Consider the following 16,169-nt stretch of genomic DNA (forward strand, 5'->3'; position numbering starts at 1 on the left):
TACCAGACATCACCGGCAACAATGTCACCTATGTGCACAAACCCACAGGACTGGCAGAAAGTGCTCTTCACTGACGAGTTGCGGTTTTGGCTCATCAGGGGTGATGGTCGGACTCGCATTTATAATCGAAGGAATTAACGTTACACGGAGGCCTGTACTCTGGAGCGGGATCGATTTGGAGATGGAGGGTCCGTCATGGTCTGGGGCGGTGTGTCACAGCATCATCGGACTGAACTTGTTGTCATTGCAGACAATCTCAATGCTGTGCGTTACGGGGAAGACATCCTCCTCCCTCATGAGTACCCTTCCCTTCCTGCAACTCATCCAGACATGACCCTCCAGCATGGCAATGCCACCAGCCATACTACTCGTTCTGTGCATGATTTCCTGCAAGACAGGAATGTCAGTGTTCTACCATGGCCAGCGAAGAGCAAAGATCTCAATCCCATTGAGCACGTCTGGGACCTGTTGGATCGGAGGGTGAGGGTTAGTGCCATTCCCCCCAGAAATGTCCGGGATCTTGCAAGTGCCTTGGTGGAAGAGTGGGGTAACATCTCACAGCAAGATCTGGCAAATCTGGTGCAGTCCATGAGGAGGAGATGCACTGCAGTACTTAATGCAGCTGGTGTTGTAGATTTTTGCCTTAATCTATGAAGAATCACTCTCAAATTCTTAGGTTTTGATTTCAGAATATTAGACTTTATTGCAACCAATAAAGCCGAGTCGGCCTGCAGAGCAACTAACTAACTCTGGCTTCCACTCACTTAAATACATCTACACAAACAAGGTTGGGCTTATCCTTTTTTTTAAACATGCATTATCTATCAGACTCTGGTCTGACCAAATTAGGAAGTTACAGAACCACCTTTGCAAGGGATATTTTCTCCGAACAGTCATGAGAGCCCATACGGAGTGCCTACTCTGTACATTTTCAAATGTCACACATATATGGAACACACGTTCTTAACACCTAATGCTTACTCTGCACACTTTCAAATATCACACACACATATATAGAACACACGTTCTTAAGGCCATCATGCACATACAGTAAACTATATGTTTGCCTGTCAGATATAACTGTGGTACAAATTAACAATGTTTACATTGATTATACCTGATAAAATCTCCTACACTGGTGGCCACACCAGATACTGACGGTTACTTTTGATTTTGACCCCCCCATTGTTCAGGGACACATTATCCCATTTCTGTTAGTCACATGTCTGTGAAAATTGTTCAGTTTATGTCTTAGTTGTTGAATCTTTTTATGTTCATACAAATATTTACACATGTTAAATTTGCTGAAAATAAAAGCAGTTGAAAATGAGAGGATGTTTCTTTTTTGTTGAGTATATATATATATATATTTTTTTTTTTACATCAACCTGCAATTGTTTCAAGCACACTAAAGGCACACTTAAAATATATTGATGCAATAATTCTTGTGGCTGTCTGGCTGATGAGGACTTCAAAGTAATTCTGTTTCACAATATAAACTTAATACACAAAATACATCAAATGTTGCACATCATTTTAAATACAATTATTTTGTAATAGGAGAATGCTTTCAAAATGATGCCTCTTTTTCACAAGATCACATTTATTATTCTAAAAGACTTCTAAGAGATCAGCATAGAAATAAGAGTGCACACACTTTCAGGATGTAACAATGTAACCACAAAAGTTACTTTTTATTCATAGAATGAATTCTTAAAAACATCTTTAAAAATGAAAATGAGAAAATGCAACAGCTGATTCTTTAAGACTCTTAAACTCCAATCTTCAGAGAATCCAAACTTAGATCCTTTGTATCTAGTGAACAAAACGTTAAGAAATAAATAATTCTTATCCATGTCATCTGTAGACCACTAATTTGTTTTTAATAATGAAGGCAAATAAATAAATTAGGATGTGGCACACCTTGCCCTGATTCATTTAACCTCTAACTCTTCCAGTCACAGATTGAAACAAAAATTTGAAGAAAAACAGACTTGCTAAAATCCACAAATATGGAAAGACATTCAGTCAGGGCTGATGTCTGCTCTGGGCTATTTGGATGAGGTGAACGCAGGTGAGGATGAGCTCCCTCTTTGGTCGCTGTGAAAGGACAGGTGCTGGAGATGTTACAATGGAACATGACTGAAGAGATAAGACACAGACTCGCCATTGTGGGTCCTGCGAATAGCTTCCGCGAGGATTATCGAAATGTCAATAACCTGTAAGCATCATGAAAAACAAACTTATGCATCTACAGTATATATATATGCTTATTAAAATAAGGAAAATGAACGTTTGCAGAGTTTTGAGTGCATAAAAAAAACGTTGTTGTGCTTAGTTTGTTTTTGAAAATATAAAATCACTGTGGAGTTCCACTGCAGACCTGTATTTGTACTTTCATTCAATGAGCTCAGTTTCAAAACCTAGTGAACTGCCTCGCTGTCTACTGCCTACATAGGCAATTGCCTTCTAAGGCGTTCTTGCAATTAAAAAAAGCTGGACAGAGAGCAACAGAATGGATCAAAACACAGGGTTTGAGAAACACATTTTTCAAAGTTGAACTACTTTTAACTCGACATAGCGTCAGAAGCACAGCACTTGTGGTGCAAGAGGATGAAAACAAAAACAAAACAGCATAATGGGACTCGATGGCTAAAAACATCTGTCGGATGCATTTGTGGGTTCGTTTTTTTTTGCAACAAGCTATTTTGAGGGGGGATAATGTGTGGAATTATGCCAAATGGATTTAAAAACTGTCAACGGAGCTGAGAGTTTTACAATCTTTTTAGTAGCTTAAGGCATGAACACATTTGGTAAAATATTTAATAAACAACACACCTGGGGCAACATCCCCCTCCAACAACTCTCATCCTTGTCTTCCCATCCAGACATCCTTCCTACACAAATTACTTGCAACCAGGGTTCTATATGTCATAATACCTCAACACGACCACACGCTCCAGCCCGTTGGACAACTGGCACCGAGATGCATACTCAGTGCCCTCCTGGCACTGTATCTCTTGGTAACTCCGTGCCACCGGTTCCGTATGGCATACTACCTCAGCAAAAGCCCTCACCACATTTCACCCGGGTTCCCTATTCCTGAACCCCCCACTTTTTGTCCGTCCTTCTTAACCATAGCCAGAAACTCCCTTTCTCAGCTTCATCTGCCAATTCCTTCAAATACTTTTTTAAAGTTGCTCCTACAACGCCAATGTCTCTAAATAGGTGCTGCATTGATGTTCCCATAAATCCTTGGCACACAGCCACCACAGAGTAGGTGACACTCCTCCATCCATTTTCCCTGCACTCCTCTTTATAGGCCGTCTCCAGACCCTCTTACCATGGAACAGTAAGCTCAATCATTACTATTTTCCTAGCTGAAGTCAACCACAACACTACATCTGGCCTCAAGGAGGTAATGGCAAACTTGGTAGGAAATTTTAGCTGCTGGCCAAGGTCCACCATCATTGACCAATCACTTCCAGGTGCAAAGCTTGATCTGGATTCTCTCCATGCTGTGCCTTGTGTGGCACCTTCCTTTTTAACAAATTCAACACCCTGCCTCTGGGGAGCATGGTTGCCTTTACTCTATGCACCTCTAGGATCTCTGCTGTCTTCCACAGGACCTGATCATGCCACCACATTTATCGTCCTTTTGCCAGGGCAGTCTCACACCCAACCAATATGTGCTACATGTTTGCTCATGGGGCCTCACAGAGGGGGCAACTCTCCTCTCTTCCATACCACAGAGACAAATTCCCAGGGCATGGTAGTGTACTGGAAGTGGATCTTATTAGAAAACTTAGCATTCCACAGGTCAGCCCATCCCAACATTCCATATGGTCCATCACCCTTGCTGCTGCTGGCTGACTGCCCCAAACTTATACCTTTCCTCTTCCATCCTAGTTTCTTCTGTAACTACCATTGCTTTCGCGAGGCAGCTGACCACAGTTTGGGAGCCACCCTCCATCCAAGGCCTGTTCTTCCAACAACCTCTTGATGCTTCAGTTTTAAAATCGCCTGTTTATGACCTCCTCTGCCTTCCAAGTTCTGCCTGTTCGGACTTGGACTTGACCTGCCCTTGCTGCTTGGTCTGTTGATTCCCGTACCTCCAAAACAAGCCTGGTCTATTCCTGCTTGTAGGCCAGGGTGATTGATTTTAGAGTCACTTGTATTTCTTCCCAAAAAAATGCTACATTTGAGAGACAACGTAGCAGGCCTAGCCACTTCCTGATATAACCGTTGGCCTTGGTGTCCATTTTGCCACTGCAGAAATCTCACACATTTTGTGTGGCCACATCAGGCAATGGTAAAGTGTAAATTGGTAACGCCAAACCTTGAATTTGCCTGGGAGCTGACAATTGTCTATATTACTCAGGCCCTTTTTAAATTGTAAGTGTTTGTTTGAAAAATCTGCTTTGTATTCTCTCCCTAAACTTCAAATAGTCTGCTCTGTCACAACCAGGATTTGTTTCCCATCCACTTCAAACGAAATCCGATCGACCCTCAACCTCTTTTCTAATAGAAATACTATGTGATTTTATTGGCTTAATCTTCATTCTGGCCCATGCCAATAGCTCTTCCAGCCTTTTCAAGAGTCGGTTAGTACATGCAGCAGTCTGGAGGATGCTTGTGACATCATCTATATTACTGCGTAGAGCTGGCAATCTCACCCCAGATTGTGCAAGGTGTCCTCGGAACATTTGTCTTGCATCAATTAGGATTATCTTGAACACAGCTGTGAACAGGATGGGAGAGATCATCGCTATTCCTTTTTCCAGTTGTTGCCATTGTGTTGTGTAGTCCTGTGTTGCATGACATATCTTTAGGTCCCCATAGTAGCTGTCTACCAAGCTCCTAATGCACTCTGGTACATGGAAAAACTCCAGTGCATAGCTAACAAGCTGGTGTGGAACTAATCATAGGCATTTGCCAAGTCCAGCCAGAATATGTGAATGTCTTATTTCTCTTGGCAGATTGGATCTGCTCCCATATTACTGATGCATGTTCCACACACCCAGAAAAACCTGGTACGCCTGACTTCTGGCAGCTGGCGTCTATGTATCCATACTTCGGGAGGTAGTCAGACATCCTCCTTGCTACCACAGAAAAGAAAAGCTTTCCCTCCACATTCAATAGATCAATGCTCCTAAACTGACTATTGCTGGTGGATCCCTGCTCTTTGGGGATGAAGATGGCCAATGCCCTTTGCCACTCCACGGGTATACACTGCTTCTTCCAGGCAACCCTCAACAGTCTCCACAACATTTCAAGAACCATGGGGCACTTCTTATACAGGTTGTGTGGTATCTCATTTGGGCCTGGTGCAGAAGTTGAACTGGCTTTTTCTACCACCTGTCTACATCAAATTCCACTACTGGCTCTACTGGCCGTGGGACATATCCAGGGGAGCCAAGTGAGTTGTCTTTGAAGGGGTCACCAAGTTGCTGTTCCATGTGGTCTGGACCCGTCTCACCTTACTCGGCTTAGGCGGATCTACATCAAATTCCACTACTGGCTCTACTGGCCGTGGGACATATCCAGGGGAGCCAAGTGAGTTGTCTTTGAAGGGGTCACCAAGTTGCTGTTCCATGTGGTCTTCTAGTTCCTGTTTCTAGTTCCTCATCACCAGCGTCCCACTCCTCTTTTTTTCCAGCAGGTTTCTGGCAAACTTAAGAGTCCTTAATGAATCTTGCCTTTTCAAGCTCCTTTCTTTTCCGCTGTAGGATTCTCTCTATCCTCCTCAAGATCACTAATCTAGCCCTTATGCCATCCCACTATACCTTCAAGCCCTCCTCTAAACCTTACGAAGCTGCCTCCGCTCTTTTACAAGCTGAAGTATCTCCTTCTCTCTCCATCCCATCTCCCTGGAACCACTCTTCCTTACTACCGTTTCACCAAATCTACCTATGCATTCTTCACACACAATGTCGCTAAACATATTAAGCGTGGTCTTCACCCTTCCAGTAAGGGTATTCTTGATTAGCCTCCTTGTCCCTGGTTCCTTCTCATTATCATGTGTTCCCTGTCTTGTCTGTGGATTGAAGGTAATTTCTTCTTGCGGCTCACCTTGCAGACTTGACAGGTCCTGCTGGCGGTACTAGTCTTCTAGGTGCCCATCTACAACAGTGGATTCAGTAGTGCTGTGGTGCTCAACCGGCTCTGTATCCTTCTTGTCTGACCTACTGCTGCAGTGCAAGGATGTGTCTGGCTGCTCCCACCACACTTAACCTCATCCACCCACAACTGTAATACTGTAGCTGCCTTTTGGAATTATGATGCCTTAAAATGCTGTCTAGGTAGGTACCTCAATAGGTTTTGGAACTGAGTGATAGTATAATAATATAAACCATTTTGTCAAGACGAACCTGAATTTTTGGACAGTGTTTTATCTTCTCCTCCTGAGGAATGGTGTTGGTCACAACTACAGCCTCAAAACAAGCGTTGTTGATGCGTGAAATGGCCGGTCCAGAGAAGATGCCATGAGTGAGGATGGCATAAACTTTAGTTGCACCAGCTGATATCAACCTAAATACAGAAAGAAAGAGTACTTTTAAAAAAAAAAAAAAAAAAAAGTATAATAATAATAATAATAATAATAATAATAATCGATTTGACTGATATTTGCACTTAATTGGTTATCGGATCTTTAATATCGGGTTTACACATCAGGTTCACATTTTGAAATGGAAAATGGAGATTTATAATAAGAAATGACTAAAACATTGATTTGTTTCTCACCCAAAGTGATTGTATTGCTTCAGAAGACTGCAGTAATATGAATTACTTTTGCTCCCTTTATGTAATTTTTAGAGCTTCAAATTTTTGGTCACCATTCACTTGCATTGTATGGATCTACAAATCTGAAATATTCTTCGAAAAATCTTTGTTTGTGTTCAGAAGAAGAAAGAAAGTCTTACACATCTGGGAAGGCATGAGGGCGAGTAAAATTTTCATTTTTTCATACACTAAGTGAAGGGTTTTGAAAAAGGTGATGCATATTGGTTATCGGACACTTAAACACAAAAATACTCAGTATTGTATCGGCCATTAATAAAGAATATCTGTCAATCTCCAGAAGAAACCCTAAAATACAGACATAAAATAACAAGGACAACATGACTGAAACATTTACATTTACATTTATGCATTTGGCAGACGCTTTTATCCAAAGCGACTTACAGAGCACTTATTACAGGGACAATCCCCCCGGAGCAACCTGGAGTTAAGTGTCTTGCTCAAGGACACAATGGTGGTGGCTGTGGGGATCGAACCAGTGTCCTTCTGATTACCAGATTACCAGTTATGTGCTTTAGACCACTACACCACCACCACTCGATGCAATAACAGCTTTTTAAAGCCACGGTCACTTTTGCGAAGATGACACAGGCAGACATTGAGCGTGTGAGATATGAAGTAAATGGAAAGATTGAACAGACCAAATCTTCTGATATATTACAATAAATAATATAACACGGTGCTGTTTGGTTAATATTCATTCATTATGACAAGACTGACTGATCTGGTGATCACTGATGTCTTGTAGCTTTTTTCCCCCAAACTGAAATAAAATTTGATGAGTCACTGTCATAAATAAAATTTTTGGTAATATTAAAATGAAAAATTCTAATTTGGTTTCTCAGTCACGTTCACAACACTACAGCCTTCCTTTAAGAGACAGAGGATGTAATTCACTAACTGTGCATAAAACCCGGGTGCTAATGTTTTACAGCAGAAATCATGATCCAGAAATACATTTGCATTTAAATTAATACTGAATTAAAAATGTTTAATTAAGAACAAACTCCAAACAAATGTAGACAATAAATCACAAATATAAATTTGAATCAATACAAATATACGTCAATTGTAGAGTATGGCGCTCGCAACAACAAGATCACAGGTTAAATTTTCAGGGAACACAAAAACTGATGAAATGTATTCCCTGAATGCACTGTAAGTTGCTTTGGGTAAAAACCCAAACATTTGCAGAGAGTGATGAAAGGCTGAACAGGAGAGATTGTGCAAAAAGACCATATATGGAGAAATTTGCACTTTATGCAAATGAATAACTGTGGGCTCCCTCAGTTGAATTATTCCGGTTTCATCAACATTAGAACGAGGGTAAGAACAAATTTATGCTTGCATATTACGAATCTTAATGAAGTTTTGCGTCTGCACCATAAGTACGCAATTATTAGTGAATGAGACCCAATATCCAGATTCCACACTTTAACAAATTAAGGGAAATAAACAGTTTCTTACTTATCAACTGCATGGCAGACGGTACCGCAGGTGTCTGCCATGTCATCAACCAAAATAGCCACCCGGTCTTTCACATCTCCAACCAGAACCATGCGGTCCACCTCATTAGCTTTCTTCCTCTCTTTGTGAATAAGAGCAAAGTCAACATTTAGCCTGTCTGCAATGGAGGTCACCCTGGCAATGGAAAAACACACCTTAGCAATTGTTCACATCAGAGTAATTAAGAGCAAGCAGGTAGCACATTCGACTCTCAAACCTTTTGGCTCCTCCAGCATCAGGTGAGACAATGGTGCAGTTCTTCCATTCTGGAATATTCTCCTTTATCCACTGCAACACAGCAGGCTCTGCATATAAATTGTCCACAGGAATGTCAAAAAAACCCTAAAAAGAGATGAAAATAAACGTTGTTTCAGAAAGTTATAACATTTTATGAAATCCAACATGTTTTCTTTGGGATAACGTGCTCCGATTAATCGTCCAAGAAGTACATTTGGTCAAAATAGATTTCATGTTGATTTTAAATCAGTGCTATAAAAACCACCTGTATCTGGGATGCGTGTAGATCCATGGTTATGATATGGTCAGCACCAGAGACTGACAGCATATTCGCCACCAGCTTGGCAGAAATGGGTGCTCGACTCTGCAGAAAACAACAGAAACATTCAACGTGATTTAATGTGAAATATTTTTAACCAGCTTTAAAGAATATTCGGAACATGTCAAATTGGCATCTAGTGACATGATTTATTATCTGCCAATATTTGTGCATTTTAAGAATATTGGCATGGGCCATTAAATATGCTCACGTGGCCAAATAACAGTAGTGTCCTACTTATTTTATTTCCAAGACCTACAAATAGAGGTCAATGTTTACCAAACATTTTTTGTTTTTAGTGAATTTTGTCAAATAAATGTTAATTTCAACCATTTTTGTGCATCATTTGCCATTATTAAATTGTTTTACATATACTGCCATTACATCGGCCATTAATAATGCACAAAAACACTTTTGCCTCTGCGTCTGAGACCATCAGTCCACGCATCTTATCACACGGCTAGTTGAGCGCGTTACCGCAGAGACGTAGCAATTGTGGAGGCTCAGGCTATTCTCCGTAGCATCCACGCACAACTCACCACGCACCCCACCGAGTAAGAAGCACACATTATAGTGATCACGAGGAGGTTACCCCAAGCGACTCTACACTCCCTAGCAACCGGGCCAATTTGGTTGCTTAGGACAGTGATTCCCAACCCCCGGTCCCCGGACTGGTGCCGATCCGTGGACCCGTTAGTACCGGGCCTTGAAATATTCCCAGAATATATATATATATATATTTTTTTTTAAATAATAATTATAATAATAATAATAATAATAATAATTTGTCTTTTTTAAATGAGTTTTAACATGTCATGTTATTTAATCCAAAACATAAACAATAAATAGTTTAAAATAAATAAATAGATTAAAATGTGTTTCTTTGAGCGCCTTGCGATTGCTTAGCAACGCGTCGTACCGTAACTGACTGCAAAAAAAGCGCGGTGCACCTGAAGTGACAGAGAAGTATGTGGAGAGATGAGCGGGCCTCAGCAAACTTCAAAGGCTAATTTCGTTGCGAACAGTTCCGGTAAAAGGAAAGGCGATGTCCAACTCGAAAATAGCGAGAGAGAGAAAAAAAAAAAGTCAAGCTTTAATCGCAAATACGATACCTCATACATTAGGTATGGATTTACGACAACAGGCAATTCAGTAGCGCCAAATCCTTTGTGAGTTATTTGTGGTGAAAAACTCTGCAATGAAGCCGTCAAAACTTCAGCGGCACTTAACCACCAAACACCCAACTCTCGTTTTTTGAGTTTTTTGAAAGAAAGAAACGTGAGTTAGACGCTCAGCGGCAAGTTTTGATATCCTCAACATCAGTAAACGTAGCTGCAACAAAGGCGTCATATCTGGTTGCTCACCGAATAGCTAAAGCTAAAAAAAACTTTACAATCAGAGAAGAGCTAATTTTGCCGGCTGCAAAAGATATTTGTCGGGAACTTTTGGGGGAAAAAGCAGCTAGCAAGTTGGAACATGTTCCACTATCTGACAATACTGTTGCCAGGAGAATTGATGACATGGCTGAAGATGTTGGGTAGATTAAAAGCATCTCCGTTGTACGCAATTCAAGTGGACGAATCGACTGACGTGGACAATAAGGCGATCATGTTAGTTTATGTGCGGTACGTGCATCAAGATGAGGTGCAGGAAGATTTGCTCTGTTGTCTTTCACTTCCAAGCACAACCACCGGCTCCAAAATATTCGAAGTATTGAACGAATACGTTGCAGGCAGACTGGAATGGAAGTTTTGTGTTGGTGTCTGCACTGACGGTGCTGCCGCGATGACCGGCCGGTTGTCGGGGTTCACTGCCAGGGTGAAAGAAGTTGCGCCAGAATGCGAGGCAACTCACTGCATGATTCACCGAGAGATGCTGGCAAGCAAGAAGATGTCTCCAGAGCACCACACGGTCCTTAATAATGCTATACGTGTCATCAACCACATCAAAGCTGAAAGGTGTAATGGACAGGTATTTTCATACAATTTGCCATTACTGCCACCTGCTAGTGAGTGAGTGCTGTGTGAGTTGCTTTTGAAGTAGTACCTAATTGTATGGGAGAAAAGGGAAACATTTTGTGAACCGGTCTGAAAGTTTAATAAGATTGGTATACAAGTAGCCTTTGTTGCCACCTAGTTCATTATATGCAAATAAATTATAGGCTTTTACTGTTTTACACAGTGATATGTTCCGAATCCAAACGATCCATCTTAAAATTGAGGCATTAAAATTGACAACTGGTCCTTGGAATTTTTTTTATGAATATGCTGGTCCCTGGCACAAAAAAGGTTGGAAACCCCTGGCTTAGGAGACCTGGCTGGAGTCACTCAGCACACCCTGGATTCAAACTCGTGACTCCAGGGGTGGAGGTCAGCGTCCGTACTCACTGAGCTACCCAGGACCCAACAAAAAAAACTTAACTTGTGCAGACAGGCACAGAATGGCACACATTTCACCACTGATCATTACATTAATAAAGAGTTTATAACCTTCACCCCACCTTATCCTTCTTGTCTTGTCGGGCATAAGGGAAACAGGGGATGACGGCTGTGACCCGGGATGCAGATGCAATCTTGCAAGCATTTATCATAATCAGGAGTTCCATAAGATTATCATTTATTTCGCCACAGCCGCTCTGGACTATGTACACATCCTCCCCGCGTACACTCTCCCCAATCTCCACACTGCAAATGACATTAAAAACAGGACATTAACATTTCAGAATGCACCTCTGCTTATAGGGTAGATCATTGTAGAGAGAGCTTAAACAAATAAAACTGCATCCCTTATAATACAACTAACACCCTGTCTACACCGGACACGAGCGTTGAGTCTAAAGCAGTGTTTCCCAACCACTGTGTGTGCCGTGGAAAATTAGAAAATTCCACAAAATAAAAAAATTATAATTTCAGGGATCCAAACTCCTCACCTTTCGGAGACTCTTGCCATTTTCAAACCAAATCGGTCACTTTTGTGACTGTTCAGAGCAATGATTAATGTGCAGAAGTGAGTGATGTTGATACACAATAACGGTCATCACATGACTCACGTCAGCGCTGCAGAATACATTGAAGTCTATGAAGTGACGTCACACGTTTTATCTTCACCAATAATGTCTTTGAGTGTACAAAGCAACAAGAAATATTTAAAAACTCTCCAAATTTGTGAAGAGACACTGAATGTATTAAAATTAAATTTTACCTTATCATTTACGAATATCAGAGACCCCAGTTATTGAACTCATTTAAATTCACCAAGAAAATGCTTCGACCTAAACAAAAATGAGTCATTTGAATACTTTCTGCTATCAAAGCAACTGCAAGCTTGTTTTCAATGTTTATTGTGCAAACTTCCAACTTTTCTATGTGCAAACTGGTAAAATCGCCCCTCTGTGACGCTTTCTGCTACTCTTTAATGTGGAGGGCGATGCGGCGCTTGACGCTGGCGTTGAACGGAGAGTTGCCGCCTAAACTCAACTCATGTGAAATGAGCTTTCCAATGACGAAAGAACATTATTGAAAATCAAAATTATTATTATTGGTCTATTACTGTGGTCTTTTCTAAAAAATTTAATGGACCAGTGATTGCATTTCCTTTTTTCGCCCCTCATGAGTTTGCATCCCTGTAATTTGTTGTGGCATTGCAAGAACAAATCTACAAATTAGAAAAGAAGAACATTTGTTTTGTTTTTTTCATTACCCCTTTAGCGCTCTAGCCACCTGTGACCTCACACAGCCTACCTATGACTATTTATTTATTTTTTGCATAGCCGAATTTCAAACATGACAAGTACTACTTGTTAAATGCTACTAAGACAGACAGAAAGCATGGACAAGTTATTGAAAAGGAAAAATATTGACGATGGTTAGCCTATGTGGGATAATGGTGAGCCGTAGAATTTTTTTAGTCGTAAAAAGTGTGCCGTGGCAGAAAAAAGGTTGGGAAACACTGGTCTAAAGCACATTATAATCAGTGATGCTGTCTACACTCGAAGCGTTCGTTGCAGCATGTCGAGTCGACAGTAAATGGGTGCCCCGTTCCATTCTGCGCTGCACCCGCTGGCACTACTAATACCAACAACACAAATAAACGGTTAAGAATGTTTGTGTCGTCACATCCAGTATAGACAGCCTCAAGTCGTTGCGTCGTGTCATGGACGTGCCCGGTGTAGACAAGGTGTAAGAAATAACTAAAAAAGTACCATGTAAATATCAGGGTAACCATAGGAATATTCCAGGTTAAATGTTAAAAGTTAAGCTCAAATCGACAGCATTTGTGGCATGATATTGATAACCACAAAAAAAATTATAAATTATATAAATGATAAATCTAGTTTCCAGTAAGGCACTTAGAATGGAAGTAAATGGGGAAATATTTGGAGGGTTTCAAGGCAGAAATGTGAAGCTTATTATTTTTATAAAAGCACCTACATTTACGTAAGTATTATTTGAGTTGTAAAAATGTTTTAATTGCCATTTTTGCAGGATTACTAGGTTTACAGCGTAATGCCGTTATGGCAACAAATGTGTAAAATTGGATAAAACTTTACACAGAAAATGTTAGTAGTAAGCGATGTTATAACACTAAAATCATGTTATGCACTGCTTTGAAACAGTGACTATTTTAATGTTTATGGATTGGTCCCATTGACTTCCATTGTTAGTGCCTCATTGGAACCTCGATTTTGCTTTTAAAGAAAAGGAGGGATGAGTCGGAATAAACTATCTTGGCAATCAACATTATGCAACAAATTGAGCTTAATTCGTATTGAACCTGGAATATTCCTTTATGATCAACATTACAGTGTGAAAAAATATATATTTGTGATAAATAACTTCATCAGTGACGATTTCCACAAATGTTGGTCAATAATATTTCATATAGATATTTTCATGAATTTTCCAGGCCTGTAAATCACTTTAGAATTTATTTTAAATTCCCGAATATTCCCAGGATTTCCATGCATGTGGGAACCATGATTCCCGTTAAATTAGAGCGACGGGAGTCACGCGATAATAATGGATGTTGTACTCGGGTAGCGTAGCGCATTCTTCTGGCCTTGGGAGTTGTAGTCTTCGCACTCTCTTACGTATCGCTAGCAGTCTCCATTCGAACTACATCTCCCAGCGGAACATGATTCACATCATGATTCTACAACGTGAAAGTAATATTTCCATAGAATTTGCAGGAGCTACTCACCACGTCTCTTGGTTACTAAACTTTTTGGTCACCACTTTCCCAAGTTCCAATCCGAGACGGTCTGCTATCTTTTGAGACAGATCCTGGTGGGAGTTGCCGCTGAAAATCTTGATATTAGGCATGTTTTTCACTTCCAAACGCTTCGTGTGAACGCAACACCGAAGGTGCACGATAACAGGATGCTTGTTCGCAAACTATATAATAAATAAAAAATAAGATGTATACCTCCGTCAAATATTTGTTATCCTAAATATGTCGATATTGCCAAGTGTGGGTCGCCAGTACCTTCCCGCGTTTCGCGCGTGACCTCACACATCCGCTTGTGCGTGCTGACGTCATAGAGCGTGTCGCTTTTTTTTATGTATTTGTAATTTTTTACGATAAAATCACTTAATATTTGAATTAACAGCAAAAACTGTTTGCATTGAAACCCACATTAGAGGTCATACGAAACAGTCAAGGTCGTGGTTGATGCCTTTGTCCACTTTTGCACCATCTTTTATATTTTTTAATTATACTGATACTGTCACCCACATGAAATACAAAACACCACAAAAAACAAACTGATATTGTTTTAAGGATTTTTTGATATTTTTACAGGAAAACAATACAAAAATTATTATAAATTATAAGATTTTTGCCTTAATATCATAGGTCTTACTAGAAAAAAAAGAAATTATGATTAACGTGAATTTTCTTGATAAAAAATATAATAACATATGCATGTAAAATGGGTTTATTAGCGTAAAGCTGACAATTTACACAAGTGTTATTTCTATTTCTTCTGCTCCAAACTTCAAACTTACTTCTCTGTCTGCTCGTATGAATGTGACACATCATAAGAAAGTGTTTCACCGCTGTTCAAATGTTTTCCGTCTGAAAGCACTCAATATTAAATGAAATAAATGACAATAAAGTGCTAAATAATCTGTTCAGTAATCAAAATACTTTTTTTTATGTATTTGTATTCTAAATACCAATGATTTAAATGGTAACTCTAGTGGAATACATTTACTTATATTTTGTATTTTTAATTTGTAATCCCATTACTCCCCCAGACTTATATCAATATAGCTTCATAGTTCAGATTTATCATTTAATAGACACAAAATTAGGAAATCCTGGAAAAAAAAGATTTTTTAATTATTTGCATTTGAAAACGACTAGCTTTAAACTTCATGACACATTGTGCAACGTTGGGAAAGAAGTTTCAATATAACACAATTTGCAATAAGTAAGGTTTTTCATGTGATATGAAGTCCTTGTACTGTTTTATTTCTAATGTCTGATGTTTTATGTTTTGCTTTGTTTTGAATTTTCATCAATTGTATTGTCTAATAAAATTAAATAAACAAAGGATCATAACTCTTTGTTTTGTGTTGAATTAATTTTAACCATATCACAATGAACCACAAATATGTGCATGAAATTAAATGTATATTCGATGTTATAGCAAGTTCATATTTAGCCTTGATTTATTGTGCATGAGTGAGAAGCTATAGATTTTATCTATTACACCGTACATTAAATGTCAGCAGTTTTCCAATCTTTGTGCAATCTCTATATTACAAAAGATTTTTGGTGAAAGCAATTAAACCCTGAAACAAACCTTGAAAGGACATTTATCTTGTATTTTGCATTTAATCAGAATAATCTGATGTGGCCCGTACTTATGCACATGTGCAAAGTGAAACTTCACTGTAACCCTCTGCTAAAGAAACCCACTTTGATAAGATAGTTTGCAAACTAATGCATGAACAATCTTAAATACAGAAAGAGGCAAGCCAAAGTTCAGACTACATATGTGCCTCTTTAGATGTGTTCACATATTTGATGACGTAAGACTACGTCATTATTGAAGGAATACTAATTGAATAAATAATTCTTCACAACTGGGCTGACAGATTCAATGGTATTGCTCAAGCGTTTAAAAACACAACTACTTGTCAAAGCCTTTCATCCACTAGGTGTCAGTGTTTCACTACAAAAGTAACCAACATGCTATATTTAAATTGCTCAGTGTTTTAAAAATTATATATTTTTTATGTTTTGACACAATACAACAAATTACCAACATTTACATTTATTTTATTACATTTTTTTGTAC

General features: G+C 39.5%; 1 protein-coding gene across 1 annotated transcript; it reads right to left on the bottom strand.

The window, feature by feature from the left end:
* Positions 1-730: 730 nt before the first annotated feature.
* Positions 731-14,370, bottom strand: LOC127659743 (ribose-phosphate pyrophosphokinase 1-like). Its single transcript, XM_052149695.1, has 7 exons — positions 14,063-14,370; positions 11,364-11,547; positions 8,810-8,908; positions 8,525-8,649; positions 8,269-8,442; positions 6,372-6,531; positions 731-2,219 (listed from the first exon to the last, which is right to left on the bottom strand). Exons 1-7 carry the CDS (start codon positions 14,182-14,184, stop codon positions 2,127-2,129), a joined length of 957 nt encoding a protein of 318 aa, XP_052005655.1. The 5' UTR covers positions 14,185-14,370; the 3' UTR covers positions 731-2,126.
* Positions 14,371-16,169: the final 1,799 nt, after the last annotated feature.

The sequence above is a fragment of the Xyrauchen texanus genome, chromosome 19 (assembly GCF_025860055.1).
Source record: "Xyrauchen texanus isolate HMW12.3.18 chromosome 19, RBS_HiC_50CHRs, whole genome shotgun sequence".
Taxonomy (NCBI): Eukaryota; Metazoa; Chordata; class Actinopteri; order Cypriniformes; family Catostomidae; genus Xyrauchen; species Xyrauchen texanus.

Excerpts from the sequence above, each read along its gene's own strand:
- LOC127659743 (XM_052149695.1), bottom strand. The coding sequence starts at position 14,184 with ATGCCTAATATCAAGATTTTCAGCGGCAACTCCCACCAGGATCTGTCT. Across the intron at positions 11,548-14,062 it reads TTTAGTAACCAAGAGACGTG|TGTGGAGATTGGGGAGAGTG; the intron begins GTGAGTAGCTCC and ends TGTCATTTGCAG. Across the intron at positions 8,650-8,809 it reads TACACGCATCCCAGATACAG|GGTTTTTTTGACATTCCTGT; the intron begins GTGGTTTTTATA and ends ATCTCTTTTTAG.